At 47.2% G+C, this 20,282-nt stretch overlaps 1 protein-coding gene across 7 annotated transcripts in view; it reads right to left on the bottom strand.

Moving 5' to 3' along the window:
• The window catches only part of IDUA (alpha-L-iduronidase), a 99,419-nt gene that overhangs the window by 26,224 nt on the left and 52,913 nt on the right, over positions 1 to 20,282 (bottom strand). For 5 of the 7 annotated variants that reach the window (XM_037902241.2, XM_027819231.3, XM_007056850.4 and 2 more), the window contains 9 exons: positions 16,290 to 16,385; positions 15,454 to 15,656; positions 13,972 to 14,151; positions 11,094 to 11,310; positions 10,091 to 10,303; positions 9,278 to 9,399; positions 4,785 to 4,910; positions 3,593 to 3,669; positions 899 to 999 (listed from right to left, as the gene is read on the bottom strand). In XM_037902241.2, coding sequence (XP_037758169.1) covers positions 899 to 999; positions 3,593 to 3,669; positions 4,785 to 4,910; positions 9,278 to 9,399; positions 10,091 to 10,303; positions 11,094 to 11,310; positions 13,972 to 14,151; positions 15,454 to 15,656; positions 16,290 to 16,385 — 1,335 coding nt within the window. The remainder of the gene's footprint in view (positions 1 to 898; positions 1,000 to 3,592; positions 3,670 to 4,784; positions 4,911 to 9,277; positions 9,400 to 10,090; positions 10,304 to 11,093; positions 11,311 to 13,971; positions 14,152 to 15,453; positions 15,657 to 16,289; positions 16,386 to 20,282) is intronic. The other 2 variants (XM_027819232.3, XM_037902243.2) reach the window with 2 other exon arrangements.

Below are 20,282 nucleotides of genomic sequence, written 5' to 3'. Positions count from 1 at the left end.
TCCAGCAACACGGGCTGCACGTTACAGGGGATGCTTTTGGAGTGGCTTGGGGGCCTACTAAGGTGCAGAGCAAAGGAGGGGCTGGCAGAGCCCTGAGGAGAGAGCTTAAGTGGCTGGAGGGGTCCGGGAGCTGACATCCAGCTTCCACAAGCAAAACTCCCTCACATGGGAGGTGGGGGACAAGGTGACTCACAGGCCTGGGCATCCTGAGAGAGTATCACACACCTACACCTTGAACTGAAGTACAGCAGCTGATCTGGCCCCTGGTGTCATCTGTGGGGCCTGTCCAAAATGGGATTCTGCCCTGCTTCTGATGAAGTCACTGGCAAAACTCTCATTGCCAATAGCAGAGTCAGGATCAGGCCTGTTCTGGGTAAGCGCCCGGGGCAGGGACCATATCCCTCCGGTGCTGTAAAGAACCACGTCCACACACGGCACGTAGTGACAGGAATATTACTATGAATAACTGTGTGAATAACTCAGTACAGCAACATCTGGCGTGAGCTTTCCTTCTCTGTTGGTCCTGCCTGTGTGCTGTGGCAATGGAACACAGGGGCCAAGGATGGAGGTGCTTCTAGTGTTCAAACCACTGTTGACTTCAGTGGGAGTTTGCTTCAGTGAAAACTGAGCAAGGACCTCAGGATTGTATGCTTAGGGACAGATGGTGCAAGCACTGTCCATGGTGACCATGACTTACTCACAATAAGGGCTGCATCCTCTAGACCTAAGGGTATGATCCCCAGGAGAGGAACCTGGTCTTATTTTTGGCAATGAAGTGCTTTGAACACACCTGGCTCTGTATTCCTTAAACTTAATGACAAATATAACTTAGTACACTTTCAACCGAGTTTGGAATGCTGAGGGGACAGATTAAACTGAGTGTGAGTGCTGACTTTACCTGGACTGTAGACCCAGAGAGTGAAGATCGTGTCTCTGGCATTAATCCGTCGGTATGCTTTTCCGTCCGGTGAAAACTCAACTTCATATGTTTTCAGACATCTAGGAAAGAAACCAAACACCTCAAAAAGAAAAGGAGTACTTGTGGCACCTTAGAGACTAACCAATTTATTTGAGCATAAGCTTTCGTGAGCTACAGCTCACTTCATCGGATGCATACTGTGGAAAGTGTAGAAGATCTTTTTATACACACAAAGCATGAAAAAATACCTCCCCCCACACCACTCTCCTGCTGGTAATAGCTTATCTAAAGTGATCACTCTCCTTACAATGTGTATGATAATCAAGTTGGGCCATTTCCAGCACAAATCCAGGTTTTCTCCCCCCCCCCCAAACCCACTCTCCTGTTGGTAATAGCTTATCTAAAGTGATCACTCTCCTTACAGTGTGTATGATAATGAAGGTGGGCCATTTCCAGCAAAAATCCAGGGTTTAACAAGAACGTTTGGGGGGGGGGGAAGAGGAAAAAACAAGGGGAAATAGGTTACCTTGCATAATGACTTAGCCACTCCCAGTCTCTATTCAAGCCTAAGTTAATTGTATCCAATTTGCAAATGAATTCCAATTCAACAGTCTCTCGCTGGAGTCTGGTTTTGAAGTTTTTTTGTTGTAATATCGCAACTTTCATGTCTGTAATCGCGTGACCAGAGAGATTGAAGTGTTCTCCGACTGGTTTATGAATGTTATAATTCTTGACATCTGATTTGTGTCTATTTATTCTTTTACGTAGAGACTGTCCAGTTTGACCAATGTACATGGCAGAGGGGCATTGCTGGCACATGATGGCATATATCACATTGGTGGATGTGCAGGTGAACGAGCCTCTGATAGTGTGGCTGATGTTGTTAGGCCCTGTGATGGTGTCCCCTGAATAGATATGTGGGCACAGAGGGCAACGGGCTTTGTTGCAAGGATAGGTTCCTGGGTTAGTGGTTCTGTTGTGTGGTATGTGGTTGCTGGTGAGTATTTGCTTCACGTTGGGGGGCTGTCTGTAGGCAAGGACTGGCCTGTCTCCCAAGATTTGTGAGAGTGTTGGGTCATCCTTCAGGATAGGTTGTAGATCCTTAATAATGCGTTGGAGGGGTTTTAGTTGGGGGCTGAAGGTGATGGCTAGTGGCGTTCTGTTATTTTCTTTGTTAGGCCTGTCCTGTAGTAGGTGACTTCTGGGAACTCTTCTGGCTCTATCAATCTGTTTCTTCACTTCCGCAAGTGGATACTGTAGTTGTAAGAATGCTTGATAGAGGTCTTGTAGGTGTTTGTCTCTGTCTGAGGGGTTGGAGCAAATGCGGTTGTATCGCAGAGCTTGGCTGTAGACAATGGATCGTGTGGTGTGGTCAGGGTGAAAGCTGGAGGCATGTAGGTAGGAATAGCGGCCAGTAGGTTTCCGGTATAGGGTGGTGTTTATGTGGGTTTGTGTGTGTGTGGGGGAGAAAACCTGGATTTGTGCTGGAAATGGCCCAACTTGATTATCATACACATTGTAAGGAGAGTGATCACTTTAGATAAGCTATTACCAGCAGGAGAGTGGGGTGGGGGGAGGTATTTTTTCATGCTTTGTGTGAATAAAAAGATCCTCTACACTTTCCACAGTATGCATCCAATGAAGTGAGCTGTAGCTCACGAAAGCTTATGCTCAAATAAATTGGTTAGTCTCTAAGGTGCCACAAGTACTCCTTTTCTTTTTGCGAATACAGACTAACACGGCTGTTACTCTGAAACCAAACACCTCAACTGGCTGCTGGTGACTACGGGATGGCCATACCTCCCTGTCCCTGCCATGTCTGTGCAGGAGGGTGAGGAAGAGAAATGCTTGGGGTTGCACACAACTGGCCAGGGAAGTCCTGTGCTGCAGCAGACCCTCCAAACACAAGGAACAGCGGTCATGGCTCGAAAAGGCCACAACAGAGCACCAGGACTGCCCGATCTGCAAGGTGTTGAGAGCCTTTGACAAACTGGTGAGCTCCTTCAGCTTCCCCAGATGCCAGGGGGAGAGACAAGGCTAAGCACCCCAGGTGAGATATTCAGCATCTCACAGGTGTAGGCCCAATATGCAGGAAAGCCAGCATTTAGTGAGGTGCACGAATTCCAACCCCAAAGGATGCACTGAGTTGGCTGTCCTGTGTTCCCAATCTGCACATTAGTCTAGATAGGTTTCTTTCTGGGGTAGCATATCTGCAGACAGATGGCTACGTCTTCTGACCTGGACACAATCCTCGCCCTTTATCTCCGCATTCCTCGTTACTCACATCTGGCAGAGGCAACTTGCACAGGACTGGATAAAGCAGCATCTTTTAGTACAGGGGCTTTTGTGGAGCCTCCTATCTCCTCCAGGGGTGCAAGACACCCTGAATTGCCATTGTGTGTTAGTGAGGCTCCAAGCTCGGCTCACGCTGAACAGGCAGAGTAGCCAAGAACCTGCTCAAGAGTTCCTCCCATGATATCGCACATGGGTTCTAACGGTCGTTTTGGTGATTAAAGCTACTGTGCTTTGGAAAAAAATCGACAAAGTGCCAGGGATACTGCCTAGCACTTCGCGGAGAGAGTAAACAGGGCTTAGCCATTTCATGCCTAGGCCTGATAAGATTACATCTGTGTCCTGGTCTTACTTCTACCTCGGTCTTCAAAATGCACCTACCTTGAAGCCACGCAGTCATCGTCCCAAAGTACTGCAACCTGCCCCTTTGTCAGAGGGATCAAGTAAACGCCTGCCACCTGAGAGCAGAGAGAGGCCCACATTAATATAGAGGGAAGAAGTGTGTTGCTACGATAACACACTGATGATGCAGTAGCATCGGATCATATTTAACCCCTTTAATACGTAGTCTTGGCTTAACTATTTTGAAGTAAATGGGTAGCTAAAACTTCGGTGCCTCAATATGGACTTCAAATGAAGTAGCCTGGTTTTCCCAAGTAGTGAGCACCAAGGAGCTCCCTTTGATTTCAGTGGGAACCTTGGGGAAAAATCATTCCACTTATTTTGATGCCTCAATCTGGATTTAGACTCAGCTTTAGATCCTTTTTCTCCAACTTCTTGGCCCTACAGTTCTGTAGCCCAATGCTCTCAACTCCCCATATGTATCCCTGGCAGTTAAGGATACACAGCACCTCACAGGACATGCCTAACAGGTGTCATCACAGCTACGACTGCGTCTTATGTGTGATTATAAAACATTTAAACAGCTTAGCTAAAATGTTATTTTTAATGCTTGGCTTTTAAGCTTTAAAGCCTTGGCCCCATTTTCAAGACTAGGAAATGCTGTACTTCCCATCATTTCATTAATGATTTTTTCCAGCAATGGGTAGGTTTGATTTTTAGCTCAGCTGGTTGCCCACACCACCTGCTGTGGGGATGTTTATCCTGGAATGTGAGGCATGGAATCGCTTTTTGTCACAGGAAAATTTGGCTCCTTGCTTAAATAATTCTCCTATGCTACCTTATAACAATGAGCCGACTGAGGCATTGCTGCCTTCATTAACTGAAGTCTGATAGCCCAATAGGGTATGTCTATACTGCGATTACACACCTGCGGCTGGCCCGTGCCAGCTGACTTGGGCTATGGGGCTGTTTAATTGCAGTGCAGCTGTTTGGGCTTAGGCCGCAGCCCAAGATCTGGGACTTCCCCCCACGCAGGGTCCTAGAGCCCAGGCTCCAGCCTGAGCCCGAACGTCTACACTGCAGTTAAACAACCCCTTTGCCTGAGCCCCATAAGCCCAAATCAGCTGGCACAGGCCAGACCCTTGCAGTGTAGACATGCCCATAGGATTCAACCAGGCTGTACAGGAACAGTGACAAACTCAGTCCCCTGACACTGAATCATGGTACATACTTGATTGGGAACAGAGTGAGGTCTTGCACAGACATGGATGAGGAAGACCGATGGAAGTGGGAGTTCCTGTTTCAAGATCAGGCGGCCATCCCCAGGAAATGGGAATGGTCCGGTCACCACCGGGTCCTGCAAAACCGAAGCCGAATGGAGGCGGTGTGTAAAGAAATCAATATTCACCATTCTTTCTACAGTCATTTTATAGCTGCACTGATTCTGCAGTGTAACGTTGCTGTACCTCTAAATTAGCACGGCCACTTTTAATGGCATTTTAAAAGTTTGCAGCCTGCTAGATCATAACTTGCAGCATTTCTCAGTGAAACAGGAGACTAATATCTATTCCTCTACTTTATCTAACTGTTCAGTGATTGTAGGGCCTGTTTGCCTGACTAATTAGTTAGGACCCAGATACCCAAAATGTGGGTTGTGACCTCGGGGAGGGGGCCAAAGAAGGTCATACAATATGCCAAGGTTTCCAAATTTGGTAATGTTGAAAACAGGAAAAAAAGGACAGGCAAGAGCCTTGTAGTGTGTTCCACATGGCCAGCACATTGCTGGGACCTCCGTTCTGTGTAGATTAGTGCAGCATGTGAATGGGTGCAGCAGACGGCTAAGAGTATTAGACTTCTTCCCGTGTGTGTGTGTGCCTGATATAGGACAAGTCCCCTAAAGAGCCCTTAGGCTGACATGAAGTGCAAGAAGCCATGCACGAACCCCACTGCAGGACTGGAGCAGCGGACCAGTTGGCCAAGCCTGAGAGTATGGCTGAGCCTCGCATGGACTGGCCGTTGTTTGGTCTTCGCTGGAGCTCAGTTCTGGTTGAGGGATGACTGGTGGAAAGGGCAGCGTCAGGCTGTTCCTATGCCAATGTGGAACTAGGATGGACACATATGATGTATGGTTTATTAGCTTTGTGAGTGCCTTGTGCAGTTTGTTCCAAAGGGCTGCATCAGAGTATGAAGCCTGCAGAGTCATTGTGATCTTTAGAAGCCAAACATCCATCACTGAAAGTAGTCTGCAGTTTTAAGGAGGGAGCCCAAAAACCAAGGCCACTTGCATGCCAGTTTGAGTAATGACCCAGTAATGCCTTTCTGATTAGCTATCTTTGCAAAGCTCACCACAGTGCAAGGTGCACACAGTGTGCAAAAGAGGCACCTTCCCCGCGCAGTGGAAATGACTGAGTTATAGGAACAGCTACTCGCTTGAAATCAGCGTCAGACCCTTTCGTGCCAGTGAGGGCGTTTACAAGCTGTCGACTGGGCAAGGGAGGAATGAGTTAAGTGTCCAGCCTGCAGACAGAGCCTGTAGTTGGCTCTGCCCCTCAACATCTGCCAGGTAATTCAAGCCTGGATGGTGTCCTCTGCAGCTGGAGGAAATAAGTGGGAGAAAGCAGGTTTCAGAGAGATGGCAGAGCAAGGATCTCATGGATGCCTGAGCGATGGGGAGGAGGCAGGAGAGTGCTGGATACCCAAACCACGGGAAGTTCCTATCTACTTTGGACTAAGAAGGGGAAGATGCATTGCCCCACATCACCCTTAACTTAGCCCCTACACCTGAGAGTGCAGAAGGAAGCTAGCAAGCTTTCCCTGAGGGGAAGGAAAGTGCGGGCTACAGAATGTTCATTCACACAGTCAGTGGGCAGATGGGGCCAGCTGTCCTCAGTCCCCCACTCCTCTGAATTTAAGTCACCAGCTCTTTAAATGCCCAGTGAACGAGGGCAGCTCCAGACCCCCTGAGGGAGAAAAATATGTTGATTTTTGTCCCTCTGGATCTGACCCCAGCTGGTATCCAGCACAAGATGTTGGTTTTGTTATGGAAGGGTTCTCTCTACCTCTCCACGTGGGGCTTTTCTGTCTAGTTCCTACTGTGGCCAGTCAGCTCTCTTCCACTAGCTCCTTGGTAAAGCTGGCCCAGGACACATACAGTGCTTATTTGAGACCTTCCGGGAAGCAGCCGCAGATCTCTGCTTTCAGTGGGAGTGGCGTATTGCAATCTGTGGGGACAGAGCCCAGCTGATGACAGTTAAAAGCAACCTGATCATATGGATCCTAAACATCATACCGACTGCCTCACACTTTCATACGCTGCGGGCCTGCAAACCTGCTCCGGTCCTTCATCAAGCTCTGAACTACTGACCTTCCCGGAAAGCTGTCCAGTAAATGTAGAGCTTTTGCATTGCCCTGCTAAGCCCTAGTTTCCCACCACCAGTAGCTCCTCTCACACTGCGAGGTGGCTTTCATGAGGCAAAGTTCCCATTCTCCTCTTGATTTTAAGGACAGAGGTGCAGGTTTTCCTGTGTGATCAGCATTCTCCCTTTGCTGATGCCTTCACCAATTCATCTTTGGTGCGGCACTTAGTTTAAGTTACTGATGTACATGGGCACTTCATTGAGCTTCACTCGTCTCTCCAGCCGGGAATATCGATGTTCTGTCCATGCATAGCAAGGCAGAAGCACTCATTGTAGAAAACACCTGGAAGCTGATAACCAAGTGGAGTTGTTTCCTCTTGTTTCAGACTCTATTGAAGAAACTGAGCAGCTGATAACTCAGCATTTGGAGGGAATTTCAGACCTAGCTGTGCTTCCCTGATCTCCCACACAGAAAGAGGGGCAGCAACTTGGCAGCAAGATTCATGCCAGGGCCTCAGCCAGCTTTGGATAGCTCTGAAGGAGGAGGATGACTAAGGCGTAAGATCTCATCCCACTTTTCTCCTTGTAGTTCAGCTAGTCAAGTTTCTCAGATGGTGGCGATAAGTGTAGAATTGCCATAGATTGTTAATCAAGGTTCCTTAAATCTTTTTAGCCAATCCACTCTGCACTGTCTTCCAGCAGCCAGACAGGTTTCTCCATTGTACTGAGTACAATGCTTCTCTTTCATAAATTTTGTATAATTAGTTGCTAGTTAGAGCATGGTAGTTACATGCCTTTGGCCTGGTCATGGTTAGGGATCAGAAGTCTTGAGGGAGGGTTTGCAGATATTCTTTAATCTGTAAATTATTACCAGCTCCAGAAACTTGAGAAACTCTGTAATAGGGCATTAAAAAACCACAAAGGTGAAACCCAGCTCGTATTAAAGTCAATGAGAGTTGCCACTGGCTCCAATGGTGCCAGGATTTCACCCAAAATGTCACATTCACTTTCTGGTTTGGATTTATTTTCAGAGGAATGAGAGAGGAGATTACTTGCTTTAAACATCTGTTACTGCTTGACCACGGCAGGGCAGTCACTTCTTAAACTGCGGGACAATCGGTAAGGCAGGTTGGTGATCTGCATTCTGTCCTTTTGGCATATGTAGGCTGAATGTTTAGTAAAAGCTGCTACAATGCCAAATGTGTTTGAATTGCCCATCTCTGGTGGTTGGAGGGCTGCACATGCTAACTGCTACCTGTCTGAGACTTGTCCTACATTTTATTTTTCCCCTGGTCAGTACTACTATGGACTTAGATTTAAAATCTAATGTAAACAGCAAAGAGCAGACACAAACAAGAGGGTTCCCACTCATCTCTGCAGTCCCTTAGCAGTCTTAAAAGCTTTCGAGCAAGCTGTAATGCAGCTACCTGTCTAGGCTTATCATGGTAATCAAGGAGGAAAGAGGTGATAACCACATGACTCAGTCCATGCTAAACTTAGTATCTAAATAATCCTCCAGAACTGCGGTTCTCAAACTTCAGCAACCTGAGGACCCCCATTTTGATTTAAAAATTTTTTGGGACCCCCAAACCCCCTGTTCAGCCCCAGGCTCCGCCCCCCACTCCACCCCTTTCCCCAAGACCCCACCCCTGCCCCACCTCTTTCCGCCTCCCACTCACTCCATCCTCCCCTCCCCCCATCAATCGCTCTCCCCCACCCTCACTCACTTTCACCAGGCTGGGGCATGGGGTTGGGGTGCAGGAGGGGGTGCGGGTTCTGGGATGGAGTTTGGGTGCGGGTTGTGGGTTCTGGGATAGGGCAGGGGGTTGGAGCGTGGGTTCCTGCCGGGTGGCGCTTACCTTGGATGGCTTCCGAAAGCAACGGCTCCTAGGTGTGTGTGTGGGGGAGCAGGGGATCTCTGCGCGCTGCCCCTGCCCGCAGGCCAATGGAAGCTGTGGAGTCAGCGCTCTGGGCGAGGGAAGCATGTGGAGACCCACTGCCACCCCCCGCCCCCTCCAGGGGCGCAGGGACATACTGGCTGCTTCCAGGAGCAGCGTGGAGCCAGGGCAGGCAGGTAACCTGCCTGAGCCCCGCTGTGCTGCTGGACTTTTAGCGCCTATAATCTTCCAGCATGCAGGAGGTGCTGGGAAAGAAGGGGAGGAGTTGAGGGAGGGAGGGGAAGGGAGGAGTTGATCAGTGCGGCCCGCAGACCCCCTGGAGTACCCTTGGGGACCCCCAGTTCCGCGGACCCCAGTTTGAGAAATACTACTCCAGAACATAAACCAGTCATCAGGCTCCTTAGCCATAATGTCACCAGTTCATGAACAGTGTGTTGACACTGACAATTTTTACCACATACGCATCATACCTCGGCATCCCTTATTTGTTGGAATTGCTTTACAGAAGGAAAATCAGGGCTTTCTACTTTCTTCCACTCCAAATAGGGATTGGTTAGGTTGTTGTCCAGGTAGTATGTCACATACACAAGATCTTTGGAAACACAAAGGAAACATGTAAAGCTCCTGATCTGGGTTTAAAAACGAAGGGTAAGACTTTCAAAAGTGCTTAAATGACTTAAGAGCCAAAGCCCCATTTTCAAAAGTGACTTCAGAGCCTGAATCTCACTGAAAGTCAATGAGACTCGGAGTAAAATGTTCACAAGTGCTTAAGACTAAATATTTTCAAGCCTTGGTCCTTAATGTTATGCTTTTAAATTCCTATCTAGGCTCCTAAATAGAAGTGTCCTGACTTTCACAGGTGCTGAACCCTAGTAGCAACTGTTGAAGACAACACCAGCAAATCCTATACATTGTGCAATGTTCAATATCTAGATTACATCGTGATCAATCCCAGAGGGAACTCTTTGCTCAGCGAGACCTGGCTCAGGGGCAGCTGGGATGAATAGTTTCTGAAAGGGTAAAATTCACAGTATCCCTTAAAGACCGGAGGCAGGTCCAACTCTGGGATCAGGATCCACAATCTTTCCTAATACAGTGCTCCCAGACCCCAGAAAATCTGGGGCTGCCAGGTAAGGAGAGATTTCTAGTCACAAATGGAATTTGCTTGGTAATATACAAATTCTAGCTGTGACCTCAGTTATGAAATGAACACTTTGGAAATGTTTAACGTGAACCTTTTCCTGGGGCTCCAGTACGCAAATCCCCACACACAGCCCGTTTACCTGCATGCCTGGGGAAATGGGTAATGTTCACTGTTACAGCACTGATGTTAGAGGATGTCTGGTTATCATCACTAGCGTAGATCAGTATGGTGGCCTGCCAGCTGTCTGACGGCTGTAGCTCAGCAGGAGTGTGCGCGGTGGCTAGTACGCCAACAGTGTCGGTGTCGGCACTTTCGTCTTTGCTGATAATATCTGCAAAAACTTGGTTTTCCCCTGAAAGTAAAAATATATTTTTGTCACAAAAGGTAACTAGCCCAGCTGTAGACCTGTGACGAGGTGAAACTCATAACTGTCTATATGCAGGCTGAGCTATAGATTACTTGGTTATACCAGCATGAATTTGAAGTAGCACTGGTGAAGTCACTGGATTTACCTTGGCATAACTGAAACTGCCCATGGTGTTCAGCTCTGGAAATACAGGCCTGGTTCTGCAAAGCACTTCAACATGTGCACAAATCTCATTTACTATGTCTGTACAGCACCTAGGTGGTCTGCCAACCTGTTTGGCCTTTAGGTACTACATGCCTAATAATAGTTTTAAGTCAATAAGACTTAAGCGTGTATCTAAGAGAATCAGGGCCTAGATTAACACCTTGGCAGGAGCTCAGAAGAACTGAGAGGCCGGAGAGCTTATTAAAGAGAAATATAGCTTGAATGGGCCTGGCCCGGGGGGATACCAGTCCACAAATGTAAAAGGAAAGGTACTGACCGAGGTGGCATATGGGGTATAAACAGAAGCAATAGGATCAATTTAGAGGGATAACAGACTGTCAGGAAAACAGCCTGACACCAAGACTGTTAATCTCCCAGGGAGAGGGGTGGAAGCACCATTCCTTGTGACACATATAACTGGACTGGACAAATTGCTAGTAAATGTGGAGGAGGGAATAACCCTGCTTTAGCAGGAAGATGGACTAGATGACTTGTTGATAGATTTTAAGCATGTAACTTGCACGTGACTGGGGATTGGCATTTAGCGACTTAAAACAAATATTTACCATACCTAGCAGTGCCAGCAATCCCATTACAGTCAGCACAGGCTTCCTCACCATCTGGACATGAGGTGGCTTTGTGTTGTTCATCTGAAATCGGGCAGTCAGTGTTCTCTGGGTGAAGTAATGGGGATGGTAGTTCATGAAAGCATTGTCATTACTCAGTAAAGTGTAGTTGATAGTGTTGTTGGCTTTGGAAATGAGCAGGTTTTGATGTTGGATGATTACCTGTAAAGTAAAGCGAAAAACTGGCCATCATGCTGGGGAAAAACCACTTCTTGCCAACACTCTAACGAATAGATTCCTATTTTAAAACCAACAGTCTTGTTTCTGTTGAACTGCATATTCAGCATACATGATCCTGCGGCAGTTCTACATGATGGGCTGCTTCTGTCGGGGGCCACTTTAACTCATTTCCGTGCATTTGTTTACCCGCTGAAAAGAGCAGAGTAGAGCACCCTAGCTTCATTTGGATATTATAGTGAAGCTACAGAACTACATCTCTACCCCGATATAACGCGACCCGATATAACACAAATTCGGATATAACGCGGTAAAGCAGCGCTCGGCGGGGGGGCAGGGCTGCACGCTCCGGGGGATCAAAGCAAGTTTGATATAACGCGGTTTCACCTATAACATGGTAAGATTTTTTGGCTCCCGAGGACAGAGTTATATCAGGGTAGAGGTGTAGTTTCACCTCTATGCTGCCACATGTGTGTGCAGGATGAAGAGCTGAACATGCAATGAAAGCAAAAGCATACAACATTTTGGTTTCAAAATTCATGAAGATCATCTCAGAGTGGCTTTAGTTCAGATAAGCTCTCAGGTTGGCTAAAAAAATTAGGGCATCAGTAGGATTGTGGCAGTGCATTGACTCAGATGTGAAGGATTAACCCTACCTGTGAGAATGCACAGGGAGCAGCGGGCTCTCTGTGAGAATGCCAAGCGTTGCACAAAGGAAGAGTGTTCTAGACACGCTGTGTAAGCAGGAGGTGAAGGGGCTCAAGCCATGTTAGCTGGACACTGGAATTACAGACAATGGAGATAGCTCTACTAGATTTCTGAAGAGAGTTCCGTAGCAGTCCTTTCGAAAAATCTGGAGACTTCACACCATCCCTGAGAAACTCTTTTATTAATAGTGAAGGTTGACACACACTTCCTCAGGAAGTTGTCTTAAGTGTCCAGAGGATGGAATTATTAGCGTGGTTTAGTACTTATGTAAAGAGCTGTCACTAGAGATGTGATTTCTGCATTTTCAAAATAATGTTTCATTAGTGACCTCATTGTACTGTATGTATAAGAACTTAGCAGCGTTTTGCCCTTACCGTTTCAACAATTATAATAATTGGGACAGTGATTAGGATCATTCATTAATGGACCACGTATACTATTAATTGCAATACAAGAGGTAGCCTTATGGTCTAAGTATTGGACTAGCACTCTGGGCTTACACCCAAACAGTATGAAATAACTCCACTGATCTTGGTGGAATTGCTTTGGATTTACACGGGCATAACAAAGTGCAGACTTTGGCCCCGGTTCCAATTCCTTGCTGAGTGACCTTGGGCACGCCCCTTTTATTCCTCTGTAAAATGGCGACCAATGCAACTATGAGACAGATCAAAAGTGTAGGCCAGAGCAGAAATGTGAAGTGTTCTGCAGGCAAATCCCCCAAATGTTTACACTTTTTGCAAGGCAATAATAAGGAGCCTGTGAAGAGGCTGAGAGGAGACTCACTTTCTTTAAAGAGTCAGCAAAAATTGGTACGACATAAGCAGTGATAAAGCTATCACAAGTATACAGTGTAGCCATAGCTGTGTTGGTCCCAGGATATTAGAGAGACATGATAATATCTTTTAGTGGCCCAACTTCTGTTGGTGAGAGAGATGAACTTTCGAGCTTACACAGAGCTCTTCTTCAGGTCTGGGCAAGGTACTCAGTGACACTGCTAAATACAAGGTGGAACAGATTGAAAGGTGTTAACTACTTACGCTAAACAACCTTTCCCAGACCAGAAGAAGGGCTCTGTGTTAGCCTGAAAGCTTGTCTCTGTCCATCACAAGTATACCACAGATGGGAAGTACTTGAGAAATGAGATGTGCCAGCTCACACTTAGAGGTTTGGGCACATCCAAGTGGGTCAATACTCCCATGGGCTTTGCGGGACTTAGAAAGATCCATCAAGTTGCTCACATCTCCTCTCCAAATGTGAGGGTATGGTTCAGCAGATACCACAGGGAACATTCACAGGTTGGTACAACTGGCTTGCTCCCAGGAGGAGGTGGTCTCTTCCCCAGCATTGCAGTTGACTCCATGGTTACCTAGTTCTGCACTGCCCCCCTAACTCAGGGCCATATGCCCATTGCATGGTCTGACCCTTGGTGCGGGCAGTAATAATGAGGTCATGTCAGCCCTTTGTGCAGAGACCTCACCCAAAGCCCAAGAACTACTGCATTAAGCAGTCAAGGAGGATGTTAATGGTGCTTAGGGCTTTCTGGGAAAGGATGATTTTGTACAGTTGCGGGTGTATAATGCACCGCAAGAAGATAGTGGCGAGCCTATTACAGGGAATGAAGGAAAGTGAGTTTAGCCAATCATGCAGTAGGATTCACAGTAACAGCGTCCCTCGCACATTCTCCAGTTCTCAAAGGAGGAGGAGTTTTCACAGGGCTGTTTTCTACAGAGACACTTGGGAACGGGAAGATGAATTAACTAAAGCTGTGAAGTTAAATCACCTGACACCCTGGTGTGAGAGCATTCAAACTTCAGGATTTGGCTTGTAATTTTTTCCTGAAGTCCATCCAGAAACCTAATAAAACGTTCTTTTGGCAACATACTTGCTCTGCAGATTAGCTTATTAGGTGAAGACACTAAGTGAGCATTGAGTTACCTTCACCACCATGGCTGCATAGGTCACATCAGCTCTCCACGTTTGTGGAACTGACCATCCAACCAGTGGGTCTGCTTCATCATTGTATATAGGAACCGAGGTGAAATTTGGGAACAACTTCTGAATTTGTTCCATTGCTTCTGTTTCTTGCTCTAAGATGTGAAGAGAACTTCCAGCTCCCTGTAACAATAGGAATCCCGTTTCATGCAAAATGAGGAAGCAAAGTGTCATGTATGGTATTCTGAACAGTGGTTCTCAAACTTATTTGATTAGGCCCCCCTTCTTTGTGTCTGTAGTTGTTTATTGCCCCCACAAGTACATATATTGATTAAAAAAAATCAACATGCAGCTCTCACTAAATATTAAAAACAGTGAAGCACTGATTCAAACAGAGCCAACGACTCATTGTAATAAGAACAAAATCAAAATTGCGATTATGGTCGATTTGTTTACAAATAAATATGTACACCGCATCATAGCAAACGGATTAACGTACAGATGGCAACGATTTTGTATAATGCTATGCAAGCTTAACAGAAATCCATCAAAATGCACAGCACCATCTAAGGCCCTGGTATGGCTGGAGGAGTCAGCTTTGCTAATTATTCATTGCTGTGGGTTAAATGTGTGCAGTAAGGTTTTTTCCCCCTAAAGCTTCTCACGTTCCCCCTCCCCTTGAATACATTCTGTGCCCCCCCAGGAGGGCCTGCCCCCCAGTTTGAGAACCTCTGCTCTGTAAGACAGAGCACAAGCACGTATGTCCCTGTCAGATTTGTGTGCAGTGTTGTTGTAGCTGTGTCGGTCCCAGGCTATTAGAGAGACAAAGTGAGTGAGGTAATATCTTTTATTGGATCTGAAGAAGAGCTCTGCGTGGCTCGAAAGCTGGTCTCTCTCACCATCAGAAGCTGGTCCAATAAAAGAGATCACCACAACTTGCCTGTCAACTTTAACATTTCTAGTCTATCTGCTCAGGCACTAGAACTGTTGACAGGTGGTCAAGACTATTGTTTTAAAGGGGAAAATTGTTTATTTTCCCCCACTCTCCACCTGTGAAAGTGGCGGAAAAGCTGTTTTCAAGTGGACACTAGACATGGAAGCATTCAGCTTGGAAGGAGGTTTGTCTATTAGAACACTCTGGAATTGTTATGGTTACGTACTCCAGTACGGGCAGAGCCGAATTCTGAAAGTGAAGTTTATAAACCAGAGGGGCTGCACAGTCAACCATAGCAATACATTGGATTAAGAAGAAAAGGAGTACTTGTGGCACCTTGGAGACTAACAAATTTATTCGAGCATAAGCTTTCGTGAGCTACAGAAAGCTTATCCTCAAATAAATTTGTTAGTCTCCAAGGTGCCACAAGTACTCCTTTTCTTTTTGCGGATACAGACTAACACGGCTGCTACTCTGAAACCTGTCATTGGATTAAGAAATACTCTCATGTACACTTTTCTTTATTAAACAGTTAGAAGCCTTGGACTGACCTTCTTATGTAGGGCTATGTAGTCCAACCTCACACCAGTTGCTCCAGTGAAGAAGTTGGTTCCATTGTAGCAGTGATGTAGAAGACTCCAGCAGATGGGCGACTTTGGGAATGGATGGAAAGAATCTCCCGGGCCTCCAAATTTCAGTAAAGAACTAGCTTCTCTTAACCCTTCTGAGCATGCATCGTAATAATTGAGAAACCCTAGAGTCAGAACAATTATGTATACAGTAGATGGTTACAGCTTAAAATTATAATGGTGTCTTGATTCAAATTACCGAAGAGTATGGTCAGTCCTCATATTGCTGCAGCGGGCTGTGAGCAATTAGAAAGTACGCACAACTAACAGCATACGATGTGTTTGAAGCCACCTTTTTCCACTTCCTCTCTCCATTATTGATCACAACAGGGGTCTCAAAGTCCCCTCCCTTGGTTTCATACAGTCTCAGCAACAGGAAGCTCCTTTAAAGGATTTTGCCTGGGCAAGCTATCAAGGCACATATCTATTAAAACACATGGCTTTAAAGCAGAAAAGAAAACTTCATAGCACAACTTTAGTTTATAACCAAACAATGAAAAACATGGTTGTATTGGTGTCACCCTTACTCCCCATTCCCCACCCTCATTTCTGTTTTCTCTCATGTTAAAGTCTAACCTGAGACTTTATGAAATTCAGGGCAGGAATGCTATTAATGGACGTTATGTGGATCACACCCAGGGCCAATCCCTTATAAAACAGAATATACCTGTATATACCCTATTATTTATCACCCCACCTGCCCCTACCCTACTCCACTCCCACACAAATTAAATCAAGGTCAAAAGAAACAAACTTACCTTTGACACTCATTGACACATTATCGAAGTCATGATGATCTGGCTCATTCCAAGTTTCAAAATTCCATTTGGCAACATGTTCCAATCCATATTTATCTGCCGATGAAACTACCTTTCATTACTGCACAGTACACTTCCATGTGGCAATGAATAATTCAAGGATAGAGCTCAGGACCAACCCGTAGTCTTCCAAACATAGTGGATTAAATTCTGCTCTTTGAAGTGCCTGTGCAGCTACCATGGATTTCAGCGGCTGTGGTATTCCATGGCTGGCTCAACGGCCTGGCTCAAATGGCTGAATTTGAGCCTCTGTAGTGAGCTGTAGCTCGCAAAAGCTTATGCTCAAATAAATTGGTTAGTCTCTAAGGGTATGTCTACACTACGAAATTAGGTCAAATTTATAGAAGTCGGTTTTTTAGAAATCGGTTTTATATATTCGAGTGTGCGTGTCCCCACAGAAAATGCTCTAAGTGCATTAAGTGCATTAACTCGGCGGAGTGCTTCCACAGTACCAAGGCTAGAGTCGACTTCTGGAGTGTTGCACTGTGGGTAGCTATCCCACAGTTCCCGCAGTCTCCGCTGCCCATTGGAATTCTGGGTTGAGATCCCAATGCCTGATGGAGCTAAAACATTGTCGCGGGTGGTTCTGGGTACATATCGTCAGTCCCCCCTTCCCTCCCTCCCTCCGTGAAAGCAAGGGCAGACAATCGTTTTGCGCCTTTTTTCCTGAGTTACCTGTGCAGACGCCATACCACGGCAAGCATGGAGCCCGCTCAGGTAACCGTCACCGTATGTCTCCTGGGTGCTGGCAGACGTGGTACTGCATTGCTACACAGCAGCATCAACCCATTGCCTTGTGGCAGCAGATGGTACAGTACGACTGGTAGCCGTCATCGTCATGTCCGAGGTGCTTCTGGCCACATTGGCCAGGAGCGCCTGGGCAGACATGGGCGCAGGGACTAAATTTGGAGTGACTTGACCAGGTCATTCTCTTTAGTCCTGCAGTCAGTCCTATTGAACCGTCTTATGGTGAGCAGGTAGGCGATACGGATTGCTAGCAGTCCTACTGTACCATCTTCTGCCAGGCAGGCAAGAGATGAGGATGGCTAGCAGTCCTACTGCACTGTCTTCTGCCGAGCAGCCATGAGATGTGGATGGCTTGCAGTCCTTCTGCACCGTCTGCTGCCAGCCAAAGATGTAAAAGATAGATGGAGTGGATCAAAACAAGAAATAGACCAGATTTGTTTTGTACTCATTTGCTTCCCCCTCTCCCCTGTCTAGGGGACTCATTCCTCTAGGTCACACTGCAGTCACTCACAGAGAAGGTGCAGCGAGGTAAATCTAGCCATGTATCAATCAGAGGCCAGACCAACCTGCTTGTTCCAATAAGAACAATTACTTAGGTGCACCATTTCTTATTGGAACCCTCCGTGAAGTCCTGCCTGAAATACTCATTGATGTAAAGCCACCCCCTTTGTTGATTTTAATTCCCTGTAAGCCAATCCTGTAAGCCACGTCGTCAGTCGCCCGTCCCTCCGTCAGAGCAACGGCAGACAATCGTTCCGCGCCTTTTTTCTGTGCGGACGCCATACCAAGGCAAGCATGGAGCCCGCTCAGCTCACTTTGGCAATTAGGAGCACATTAAACACCACACGCATTATCCAGCAGTATATGCAGCACCAGAACCTGGCAGAGCGATACCGGGCGAGGAGGCGACGTCAGCGCGGTGATGTGAGTGATGAGGATGTGGACACAGATTTCTCTGAAAGCATGGGCCCTGCCAATGCATGCATCATGGTGCTAATGAGGCAGGTTCATGCTGTGGAACGCCAATTCTGGGCTCGGGAAACAAGCACAGACTGGTGGGACCGCATAGTGTTGCAGGTCTGGGACGATTCCCAGTGGCTGCGAAACTTTCGCATGCGTAAGGGCACTTTCATGGAACTTTGTGACTTGCTTTCCCCTGCCCTGAAGCGCATGAATACCAAGATGAGAGCAGCCCTCACAGTTGAGAAGTGAGTGGCGATAGCCCTGTGGAAGCTTGCAACGCCAGACAGCTACCCGTCAGCTGGGAATCAATTTGGAGTGGGCAAATCTACTGTTGGGGCTGCTGTGATGCAAGTAGCCCACGCAAACAAAGATCTGCTGATATCAAGGGTAGTGACCCTGGGAAATGTGCAGGTCATAGTGGCTGGCTTTGCTGCAATGGGATTCCCTAACTGTGGTGGGGCCATAGACGGAACCCATATCCCTATCTTGGCACTGGAGCACCAAGCCGGCGAGTACATAAACCGCAAGGGGTACTTTTCAATAGTGCTGCAAGCCTGATGGATCACAAGGGACGTTTCTCCAACATCAACGTGGGATGGCCCGGAAAGGTACATGACGCTCGCATCTTCAGGAACTCTGGTCTGTTTCAAAAGCTGCAGGAAGGGACTTTATTCCCAGACCAGAAAATAACTGTTGGGGATGTTGAAATGCCTATAGTTATCCTTGGGGACCCAGCCTACCCCTTAATGCCATGGCTCATGAAGCCGTACACAGGCAGCCTGGACAGTAGTCAGGAGCTGTTCAACTACAGGCTGAGCAAGTGCAGAATGGTGGTAGAATGTGCATTTGGACGTTTAAAGGCGTGCTGGCGCAGTTTACTGACTCGCTTAGACCTCAGCGAAACCAATATTCCCACTGTTATTACTGCTTGCTGTGTGCTCCACAATATCTGTGAGAGTAAGGGGGAGACATTTATGACGGGGTGGGAGGTTGAGGCAAATCGCCTGGCTGCTGGTTACGCGCAGCCAGACACCAGGGCGGTTAGAAGAGCACAGGAGGGCGCGGTACGCATCAGAGAAGCTTTGAAAACCAGTTTCATGACTGGCCAGGCTATGGTGTGAAAGTTCTGTTTGTTTCTCCTTGATGAAACCCCCTGCCCCTTGGTTCACTCTACTTCCCTGTAAGCTAACCACCCTCCCCTCCTCCCTTCGATCACTGCTTGCAGAGGCAATAAAGTCATTGTTGCTTCACATTCATGCATTCTTTATTCATTCATCACACAAATAGGGGGATGACTACCAAGGTAGCCCGGGGGTGGTGGTGGAGGAGGGAAGGAAAATGCCACACAGCACTTTAAAAGTTTACAACTTTAAAATTTATTGAATGCCAGCCTTCTGTTTTTTGGGCAATCCTCTGTGGTGAAGTGGCTGGTTGGCCGGAAGCCCCCCCACCGCGTTCTTGGGCATCTGGGTGTGGAGGCTATGGAACTTGGGGAGGAGGGCGGTTGGTTACACAGGGGCTGTAGTGGCAGTCTGTGCTCCAGCTGCCTTTGCTGTAGCTCAACCATACACTGGAGCATACTGGTTTGATCCTCCAGCAGCCACAGCATTGAATCCTGCCTCCTCTCATCATGCTGCCGCCACATTTGAGCTTCAGCCCTCTCTTCAGCCCGCCACTTACTCTCTTCAGCCCGCCACCTCTCCTCCCGGTCATTTTGTGCTTTCCTGCACTCTGACATTATTTGCCTCCACGCATTCGTCTGTGCTCTGTCAGTGTGGGAGGACAGCATGAGCTCAGAGAACATTTCATCACGAGTGCATTTTTTTTTTCTTTCTAATCTTCACTAGCCTCTGGGAAGGAGAAGATCCTGTGATCATTGAAACACATGCAGCTGGTGGAGAAAAAAAAAGGGACAGCGGTATTTAAAAAGACACATTTTATAAAACAGTGGCTACACTCTTTCAGGGTAAACCTTGCTGTTAACATTACATACATAGTACATGTGCTTTCGTTACAAGGTCGCATTTTGCCTCCCCCCACGGCGTGGCTACCCCCTCAACCCTCCCCCATCCCCGTGGCTAACAGCGGGGAACATTTCTGTTCAGCCACAGGCAAACAGCCCAGCAGGAACGGGCACCTCTGAGTGTCCCCTGAAGAAAAGCACCCTATTTCAACCAGGTGACTATGAATGATATCTCACTCTCCTGAGGATAACACAGAGAG

This window comes from Chelonia mydas, chromosome 5 (genome assembly GCF_015237465.2).
Source record: "Chelonia mydas isolate rCheMyd1 chromosome 5, rCheMyd1.pri.v2, whole genome shotgun sequence".
In the NCBI taxonomy this organism is placed as follows: Eukaryota; Metazoa; Chordata; order Testudines; family Cheloniidae; genus Chelonia; species Chelonia mydas.
Note: the sequence above shows the minus strand (reverse complement) of the source record. Positions and strands in the feature narration are given on the sequence as shown.